This window comes from Chelonoidis abingdonii, chromosome 4 (assembly GCF_003597395.2).
Source record: "Chelonoidis abingdonii isolate Lonesome George chromosome 4, CheloAbing_2.0, whole genome shotgun sequence".
NCBI classification, from domain to species: Eukaryota; Metazoa; Chordata; order Testudines; family Testudinidae; genus Chelonoidis; species Chelonoidis abingdonii.
Window position 1 is genome coordinate 9475847 of NC_133772.1, and position 10931 is coordinate 9486777.

General features: G+C 41.0%; 1 protein-coding gene across 1 annotated transcript in view; it reads right to left on the reverse strand.

Moving 5' to 3' along the window:
• The window catches only part of MAGI3 (membrane associated guanylate kinase, WW and PDZ domain containing 3), a 227699-nt gene extending 217181 nt beyond the window's left edge, over positions 1-10518 (reverse strand). The window contains 2 exon segments of the mRNA XM_032766590.2: positions 10184-10394; positions 10396-10518. Of these exon segments, the coding sequence (XP_032622481.2) occupies positions 10184-10394; positions 10396-10518 (334 nt within the window).
• Positions 10519-10931: the final 413 nt, after the last annotated feature.

A 10931-nucleotide genomic window follows, 5' to 3' on the forward strand; every position in this document is an offset into this window, starting at 1 on the left:
ATTATTCTTAGATGGATGATGGACCTGCTTCTCCTCTAGGGGAAAAACTGATATAAAATTGACTGACATGGTCAGGAGAAGCAAAAAGCATGGAACATTTAGAGGACAACAATGGCCGCACAATAAAACACTCCAGAATAGGGGTAATAAATAATACTGAACAAAGCAGAAAGAACGAACAACATGGTAGTGCATTGTTCAGAAGAGTTATGATTTCCCTTATAGACTGGTAAGGTGACAATACCAAGACACACCTAAAGTAGAAAGTGTGAAAACATTACAAACCCTTAAAATGGACTATTAAAGTTTATTTTTAAATTGATCTCACACTAACTAAAATGCCTATTCAAAAGATGGATAAGTATGAATAAAGCAAAATTAAAATAGCAATTGACCAGCGCGGCTATTACTAAATTATTAATATTAGAGTGCTTAGGCTCAGCTAATCAAAAATATGGGATTAAAAATATTCAAGCTCGTAGACTTACATTCCTCATTTTTGGTAATTACTGTAGATAGAATTAAATCACAAACGCATCTTCAACAAAGAAATATTCCTGAGTTTATAAACCTGACGCTAAAAAGGAGGGAAAAGGAGAAGTTACCAAACATTCCAAAAAGTGGGAACCTTCGTGTAAAACAATTCCTCCTATAGTAGTTTTAGGACTGTACTTGTTAACTGGAAACACAACAGACACCCAATTAAAAATATGCTATAGAGATGTGATAGCAAACTTGCTAAACTTTACCAATGCCAATCATACTCTTTAGAAAAAGGCCCTTCACAATCAGTCATAAAAATATGATGAAAAAGATTGAGAGAGATCTGTTGCATTCTCAAGTGTTGTCTCATAATGCTTGTTTTAAGAATGTTAGTTCTTTTTAGAGAAATTTGTTGCTCCTATCTTATTCATATTAAACCAGTTTGTGCGTCACATGGCTTTCTACAGCAACAAATAATATCATAAGTGGGAGATCGTAGTAATAATGAAGAGATCCATTTATGTTTAAAAAGAAAAAACTGGGTTTGGTAGACTGTGTATTAATAATATTAATGGTATTGCACCATTTTTAATGACCAGTGTAACAGCAGAGTACTCAAAAGATTCAAAAGCGGAATTAAAAATCATAAAAGTACAAATGCTAAAATGTTGAAAATAACTAACCCCCAAGCATAAACCTGAAAATCAGCCACTTCTACACAAGCAGAGCTACTTAAATTTGCTTAGCGTTGGACACATTTTAACATCAGGTTACTCGAATCTAAATAGGGCAGGGGTCCCCAATGCGGTGCCCGCGGGAGCCATAAATGCCTCTCGATGCCTCTTGATGGCGTTGCTTGCCGCCGACAAACGATGTCATCGAGAGGCGTCATCACCGCTGAAATGCCACCGAATTTCGGCGGCATTTCGGCAGATGCTCGACTGGCGCCCGCCAGACAAAAAGGTTGGGGACCACTGAAATAGGGTATTCAAATTTTCCCTAGATGATAATTCCAGACTTCAATTGATGAGTCCCAGGTGAGATTTTCAAAGGCATAAAGGGCAGTAACTCCATTAACTCCCACTGAAAATCAGAATCGGGTTCCTAATTCTCATTTTTCACTTTGAAAGTCTTCTCCTGATACCAACACCAGATTTGATAAATGCACATTCAAAAACAAGTGTGATGCTGCATGCAATGAGATGGAGATCTTAAAAGTAGACTTAATGCAGTCTGTATAATAATGCACTGTACTGTAACAGTAACATGATTGTTTTTACAGTACCAGAGAATTCAAAACATCTAAACAAACAGATGGCCACATGAAGTAAAGATTACTATAGGAGAGCAGTGAGGTTTAGATAGGGGTTAAGTGTCTTGTCAAAGTTCAAACAAGAAAAGAGTGGCAGAGACAAACAGAAGCTAAGAGTTTCAACTCCTTGTAGCCCAGCCCTAGCCAACAGACCTCACTCCCACAGAAACAGAGATTAGTATGCTATTTATTTCTTTTTGAGCAAATTAAATAGCATAGCAAAAGTAGCCCTCCACCCAATCATAGAAGAGGTTGTAAAGTAAATCTAATGTACCATTCTAACAGGTCTATCCATGCTACCAGAGTTCAGATGTACTGAAGTAAGTGGACAGAGATTTCTACAGAGAGAAATGCATTTCTGAAGTTGTTTTTTAGGTAAGCTGCTGAGAGAAAAAGTAATGGCATAAGATTTAAAAAAAACACACACAATTTAAGTGGGGTGCTAAGCATGTCAACACTGTAGAAATGAGCTAGAGAAGCAGATAATTACTTGTACTGAAGAATAAGCTAACTGTAAAATTTTTAGAACCAACTTATCTGTAACAAGGGCAACATTAAGAATACAGCTAAGAGTCCGGTGGCACCTTATAGACTAACAGATGTATTGGAGCATGAGCTTTCATGGGTGAATACCCACTTCGTCAGATGCATGACCAACGAAGTGGGTATTCACCCACGAAAGCTCATGCTCCAATACATCTGTTAGTCTATAAGGTGCCACTGGACTCTTTGCTGCTTTTACAGATCCAGACTAACACGGCTACCCCTCTGATACTTGACATTAAGAATACAATTTCTTACTTCTATTGGAGACAAAGATTGGAGACTGTTTCCTCAGTCCTCACTAAATAGAGTGCTAGCTTGTCATTTTAAAAAAATATGCAGGAAGGTGTTTTAAACAACAGGATCAGTAATCTTTAATCCTTAATAGCACTCTTCACACTTTTTCTTTAAGTAGTACTAACTGGAAATAAACACTGCAGAAGTGCAGATTAGCATTGTCCCAACTGTTGTAACACTATTGGACAAATTTATTTGGGGAACTGCTATTCGTAAGCCGTTTAGTTATAAATCAAAACTTACAACAGTAGACATTCAATATTATAAAAAAAATACCTTAGACATTTTAAAGTTTAAATATCTGAAAGTCAGCCACTATCACAAAAGGTCTGACCATGTGATCCTTAACCAAGCAACTGGAGATAAAAAAGGCTTCAGACACACTCTTGATCATCACCTTCTAATTCCTGATAGGACATCCTTGCACAGTTTATTAGCTTTGTCATCACCCTGCAGTTACAGGAAAAAGGCAGCTTCAACACACAGATCTGGTACCCTGTATTGGTATTAACATTTAGACTATGAACTAACAACTAGAGGCTCTGGCTGCCCAGTCAGGCACTTCCAATGATACATATCAAAGCAGTACTGGATTGCAGTTAACTTCATTGGCATCATAGTTGTCCATTTATTTCACAGCTAGAAGATGAAACTGCAAAACTGACAGAAAAAAAGACTGGGCTCAGATCTGGTCAAGGATGGCTCCCTGTCTTCCACCTGTACTAAATGGCAGAATGCTGCAAAATCTCTTAACACTTTCAATCCCAGTTAAAATTCAACGCTAGTGAGAAAGTATAAAAAAAGACTTCTGGTCTTCAAAACTAAATGTTAAAAACTAAAGCCCCAGTACTGCATGTATTTGCAGTAATAAAGTTTGAACATGAGGACAGTCCCCTTGACTTTGATGGAACTACTCACAGTAGTGAAGTTAAGCACATTTGCAGGACTGGGACCTAACCTATGCCAGGAATCAGACAATGGGCAACTATTGGACCAAATTCCAGGCATTGAAATCTCCAAAAGCTAAACAAGTGAATCAGTCTTCCTCTCGTTTATGTATCATCTTTTGTTAGAGTATGAACTATGGCCATTAGACTGAAGGGGTGGATTCTGCAAATTTTACACTTTATCTGCATATCAGGTGATGAATACAATGACAAATTTGAGAGTTTTAGATAAAACAGGGCAATTGTTTGCAAAAATAATTTACACCATCCCACCAAGAGAGAGATTTATCAGGGAAACTATTTGTAGATCTCATGTAGGAAAAAAAACCTGTCTAAATCAAAACACAGTACTGTCTGATCTACTTTAACAGAAAAATATCACCAACAGAACTAGAACAATTAAGATGAGCACAATCTCCATTTACACATATCCAAAGCATTTAAACAGTCTACTAATGGCTAATTTTTTAAAAAATGTTTAACTAAGGAGAGGAGCATGTCATGATGCTTATACCATACCCTATTAAGAAATCTTTGATGAAACTGGATGACGAAGAAGTACATATACTTCTAAGATAAATGGACTTGTGTCCTTAAATAATTATTGCTGTAGTTTGCTGCATATTTACTATTGAATATATCAAATACTTCACCAAATTTTTTAGTTCAGAACTGCATGGTGAATACCATTACTCTAATAACTCACTTCAGAGTGCTTCAGGTACCTTTTAATACCCCACTTATTTAGTAGAAAAAAGGCACATTTCTCTACCTGGCTCATTTCAAAAGGAGCAAATACTGCCCTGCCCTGGCTTCCAATCCGGCAGAACCAATGTAAATTCACTGCAAAAGGAGTACATGTGTCAAGTCACACTCCTTGTACATTACAGAGCTGTACTCTATGGGAGTGCTTACTGTGCCCCAGTGGGTGAGAGAGACTGAAGAACAGCAATTGTATACAGCACTAATTTCTTCCCGAATGGGCATACTGTGGTCCTGAAACTGCAACAGTGACCATAGAGTAGCTTCACTGATGCTGTCATCTTGAAGGGACTGAAGGAAGATAATCCTGCTATTCAGACTCTGAGTTGAAGATTTTGCATATAATCAGCAATTCTTCCTACTTTAGAACTTTATATGGTAGTCTCAACCCACTCTTGATACACTATTGGCTACTAAACTAATTAGCCTACGTTTCACTTAGCCACTATAGGCATTCACAATATCTGGGCAGTGCTTTGGCAGCAGGGCTTCATAACCTGCCTGAACATTTTGAAAACTAAAAATGGAGACTTACTGTGTCCAGAAGGCTCATTTTTAAGTAAACTCAGTGCTAAGAGATGTTGACTTTACTGCAGTGGAGGCTAAAACTTTTCATTTATTCCCTTAATAGCAACAGTACAGTCAGCAGCAGTGCAAGCTTTATCCATATGCTCTCTTACCAATATGCCTCATATCTAATGTGGAAGTGTGGATACACTTTTAGTTGATGATGAAACAGTTTGGTCTCCATGGCCCATACTGGTCCTTAGCCTCATTGTTAGTTACAACGTGGACACTTGTATGCTGGGGACTAGCCGGAAGCCACCATTTTAACAAAAATGTATTTTAAATATAGGGTTTACCTCAAGTCCGCTATTTTTGACAAGAACTGTTTTAGTATTTATACTGTGTGGTAAGAGGAAGCCTTACACGTTTCTCTGTGCCACTATTGTTCCCACCTTACCAAGGACAGGAGTTATACAACTAAATAGCAGGCCCTAAACTTGAACCCATAGCAAATAAAACTAGGCATGTTCTTAGGGTAACCAGTTGTCCCAGTTTTACAGGGACAATCTTGATATTTGGGGCTGTGTCTTATATAAGTGCCTATTACCCGCCACTCCCTGTCCAGACAGCAAGTGTGAAAAATCAGGGGCACATGTAGAGTGACATGTTAGTAACTAAAAGAGGGCAGAGAGTGGAGGACACAAATTTCTCCACCAGCGAAAAAGTCCACGCCTTACAATGTGTAGTTAAGTGCAGTCTGATTAACATTCATATATTTCAAGAAAGCTAAACTAGATCCTGAAATTTTCATTTTAGATTCATTACCGAGCCTGCTAGAAACATCCAATGCAGATTTCATTGCTGTCAAATAAAGATATTGCTTTCCTTAATGAAGAGCTGTGTGTCACCACGTGGTGCAAAGCAAGTCTAGCCTGCTGATCCACTGCTGAAAGCTACCGAAACACCAGCATCAGACTTTAATGAAATAACGAATTGATTAAAAGATGATGTAGCTAGTGAGTATTGAGGTTGTACAGACACAAAAAGATTCTAAATGTACTAACAAATACTTCAGTGTCAAGAGGATGAAGGCAGGACATACTTAGTACAGGGCTCTCAACTTTGGAATTCCCCTACACTCTTGCTGTGACAGTGCCTCAGTTTGGTGAGCCTCCAGGCACACTAAGGCCTACTTAGAAATTCTCACTAAAGATGTAGGTTAAATTGTGAGAGTCCAGTTTTTATTTTTACCTTGATATGACTAGAAGAGAAGGAAACAATGTTTTTCCTGTCATTTTGCAGTGTTGTATTAATTTAAATTGATCTGTGTCTGTATGTTCACTTGATTTGAATACAAACAAAATACATATCCAAAAGGCTATGCACGCACTCCTAATCAAAATCACAATCCATGTAAAAAACAAACAGCAAATCCGAGGCCAACCCTGCCACCTTTCCTTGCTAGAAGTGTTTGTCATTGTCAAGTCATAGCCCTAATACAATACAAATTATAAAGCACTGCATATATGATTTTATGGAGTGTGCTGTTTTACAACTAGGACAATGCTTCTCATGCCACTGGTAAGACTGAAGCTGTCAAACTGAGAGAATATTGAAATTAAATAATTAAGAAATATTAAGAAAGATCACTGTCATGGTCCACAGACTTCGCCTTTCTTTGGAAATTAACTATTCAATTTCACTGTAAACAAATGACCAAATAATAAAATAAAAACATGCACAAGTCCAATTCTGCTCCCAAATTTACTCAAGAAATTCAAGTAAGTGGAAGCTGTGGAAGTTCTGGGAGCAGAACTGGACCCTGAGTGTTGAAATTCTAATGATATCCTCCTGTGTGAAGTGGAAATAGGAGGAGAAACTGAAACCATGAAAGCATGCTTTGCTCAAGGTCAACTTTTACACCATAAGTCTGGGTAATAGACAAAACAATACAAGTGTGTCCTAAATGTAATTAAGACACAGATGAGATATTGCATGAGTCAGTCACGACAATATTGACATGTTACACACTGTAGGAATCACAAAATAAGAAGTTTTAAGAAAACATTCATAATTAAATTTTGTTTAAACTTTGTAAAGTTCATACTTGTGCTGGGCAGAACTTGAGAAGCTATAATTAGTTTCAAATTTACAACTGTAAATCATTAGTCTGATTGCAGGTAATACTATTTAGCATTTACTTGACATTTGAGATCCATGTTGGTAAAGAGGATTTTATTGCAATAATCTGATATCCCTGGTTAATTACAATATATTCAAATTAATGATATTCTATGATTGGAAGCTGAGCTCTCTTTGGAAAGTGAAAACATCATCATTAAATAGGAATGGGGAATTTCAAGAATGTTCTCGGGATAATGTCATTCGCACTGGTTCTGACCATAGACAAAGCTAAGACACCATTCAACAAATGAGATTTAACTCTTTTTAAATAAGCAACACACATTACTATGGAGATAGCTTGCAGCGATTCGATTTCCTGGCTTTGTGACATTGGGACAAGTAGGAGTGCCTATCTTCAGATGTCATACTATACCGGAAACAGAAAGGTATGGTAGGGTAAGGGACGCTAAAAGGTGTCAGAAAATAATTCAATCACTTATCCAAGAGTCTCTTTAAATTCTGCTTTGCTGCAAGTAATTCTGTCAGTTTCACCCAGATTGGTACAGACATACACTACGTACCTATATATTCATATATAATTATAGCCAGGAGAATAATCACTACCTCAAAATCATCTTACCCCAAGGTTAAGCTCTGCTATTATAATTTACTGTGTAGTGCTTTAGAGCTGCTGTTCAGTACAGACAAAATGCAGAGTGCTTAGTACATCTGACTGTAGTTTAATGAAAAACTGCCAAAAAAAAAAACTCATTTCTCATGTAAATCTCAGATAAAAGGAAAACTAAAATACAAATGGCACATCCCTTCTTAAATTCTGCATTCATATTTATCTAAGAGGTTCAAAATTAACCACAACAATACAGAATCTCCTACTTGCCCCAAGGACATTTGCTATTATACTCCTACCCAGTTTCAATATTTTTACAAATAGCCAATACATGTTCTTAATTTCAGATCTTTTTGAGATTCTTTGTTTAGCTTTTCAAAAGGGAGATGGAGAGATTTTAAGGTTTTGTTTTGTTTTTTTATCATTAACATCTGTATAAGAGTAAAATGCAGTAATCCATTAAGTAATGTGATCAGGGCTAAACACAGAACATCAATGTATTTAAAAATACCCACTTAATCATTTGGAAAGGAAGGGCATTCCTCTCAGATGCTACTCACAGCTGCAGCAAACATTTTTTGAAATTGAGAGGTAATGTTACACATAATACGCACACACAAACATCACACTTTGGGGGTGAAAATGTATTCATTGTGTCATACAAGCATTCAAATGATCTACAATAGTTGATCTGTCTTTATTTAAAAAAACAAAATACTGAATGCTCTATGGACAGACAGAAGTCGAAATAACTTACATAGAATAAAAGAGGGAAATTACAATGCTGAAACTATAAAAGATCCCTGTTGGAAGGCCACTCTTTACTACAAGGCTGAAGTCTTGGATGAGGATTGAGTTTCACTGGTAGGTGACCATGGGGCAGTTTTTAAGCAGGTATGTCAGGACTAGTTTGTGAAGGGTAAGTCTCACTTTGTTTTCAGATGAGGGGAAGACTACAATAAATGTTGCAATTCCACATATAACTTCATCCTGTCCATCCTCTCCCCTTCAATTTTAAAAGGAAGAATCCTTTGTAACAAACATCTCTAACTCTATTCTACTCCTACTGTCATAAACCCACCTGACTCTTGCACATAAAAATGCTGATTCTCTATGAAGACCTAGCAAACCAACAGAGTTTATAATAAACTAACTACTGGTCTGAGTGACAGCCTTTACTGACACCCTCCTCCCCACCCTAAGAGTATCATTAGCTCTCAAAACACAACTTTCCTATAAACTCCACTCACATAACAAACAACTTAGTTCCCAAAGAGTGCTTTGGAGTGGGAGCACTGTACGGTGGATAAAACAGGAAAGCTGGAACAGAAGGTCAAATACAAATTAGTCATTCCAACATTACACTAGAATGACTTCTGTAGAACTAAAAATCAAACAGAAAGCTAGACACTTAGTTTAACATGAATCTGTTCCAATGTTCTGAGAAAGTTGCAGGGCCCACACCTTGGATAGACAGACTGTGCAAGAACATGTTTGCTCAACCACAAACTTCAATCACAACAACAGTGATTTATCTCAGGGAATTCTCCCAAGATAGAAACCAACAGATGCAAGAACTCTTCTCCTTCACAAGCTTCACATAGAATGGAAAATGGAAAAAATCCAGGAACAGTGTTCATGGAATTTTTGAGAGAGAAATGCTTTAAAAGTCCAAGTAACAACATAACAACATACATCAGATTACAATGGACATAAAGATAACTGATTCCCTCTAGGAGATGCAGTGACCTCAGTATTCCTGCACAAAATAAACCCAATCTACTGATGATAAAATGAAGAGTAATGATAAAGTAAGTCAAATATTTTCAACTACAAAATTGGTACTAGTTATAATGAATACTAAGAGGAGCTATGCCAAACCATTTGCTATAGACAGCCAAAAAAAAAAAAAGAAGCCCTGAATAAACTAGGTGAAGAGTATAACACGCTAGAAAAGATTTTTACACCAAAAGAACTTATTCCAGGACTGCCTGGCTCTTAGAAAAGGATCCCACTAGGTAGAAGGGGAGATTATTTTTCCAGTGAGACTAGTGTACAGTGGACCATGATTAAACCAATTTATGGAAAAGCAGGCACTTCCCCAGCCCCCAGGCTGGGACCAGGGTCCATTGGGCCTGTGGGTGACAGACCCATAACCCGTTAACCTGTTCAGATATAAGGAACAGGGAATCATGCACCAGCCCCGCAAGTGGCTAAGCAGGAAACACCTGGGTGCGGCAGGGCAGGGGAGAGGCAGGGCCGAACCTGGCCTCGAGGAAGGGGATTTGGAGGATAGGAAGGCAGAGCTGTGTGTACCCAAGCCGCCCGGGGGGGCGTGGAGCAAGACCAGGTGTGCCCCAAGATGCGAGGGGCAGCGGTCCGGTGGGGAAAGGGGGCACCAGGCAGGTTCCGGGGGCTGGGGCCAGGCCCGCCCCAGTGCCAATGGCACTGGGGCGTGGCCGGTCCCGGCCCGTCTGGCGGGGAGAGTGAGGCGGCCCCGTGCCCAAGGGGGATGGGGCGGGGCCCGGGGCGGGCAGGCACTGGGGGCCAGGCCCGGTCCGAGGGGGGTGGCGGACTCACCTGGGCGCACGGTCTTGAGGCGCACGGGCTCCCTGAAGTGGCGGATGACGGCCAGGGTGTCGCGGTGGGTGAGGCCGCTCACGGGGGTGCCGTTCACCTCCAGCAGCACGTCCCCGGGGCTAGGGGGCTTGCCGGAGAGCAGCGCCGGGCTGGGCCCGCCGAGCTCGCCCAGCAGCAGGCGGCCCCCCAGGTAGGGGAACTCGCCGAGCTCGTGCTCGGCCGGCCGCCCCGCACAGGTCCGGGTCGGGCGCCCCGCCGCTGGGCTGCGGCGGCCCCAGGACCGTCGCACTCCTGCACTTGCTCATCCAGATGCGCTCTCGCAGCGTCTTCGACATGCCGCACCTGGGGGGGCGCACCGCCCGCCTCACAGTGGCCGCTCGCCGCCCAGTCCCCCGCGCGCCTCCGAACGCGGCCGCGGCAATGCCTCCCGACTGCTGCCCTGGCTCGGCAGCGGCGGCCGGCCACGCCCCCTCGCGCAGGGCCCCCAACGCCGAGAGCCCCGCCACCGCCGGCCACGCCCCCTCAGCCGGCCACGCCCTCAAGGCCCGTCTGGCACGGCCGGGCGGAGCCGAGCCCTCGTGACGTCAGAGGCAGAACTTTCACTAGCTGGAGCCGGAAATGGGCGTGGCACCTGCTGTCTGTCCGTCCGCCCGCCCGTGTGTGTCTGACCTGCTGTGCAGGGTCCCTCCCTCTGCCTCCCTCCCCTCTGACCACTGCATCAGTCTGGCCTGTCCTGCTGTCTGTCTGT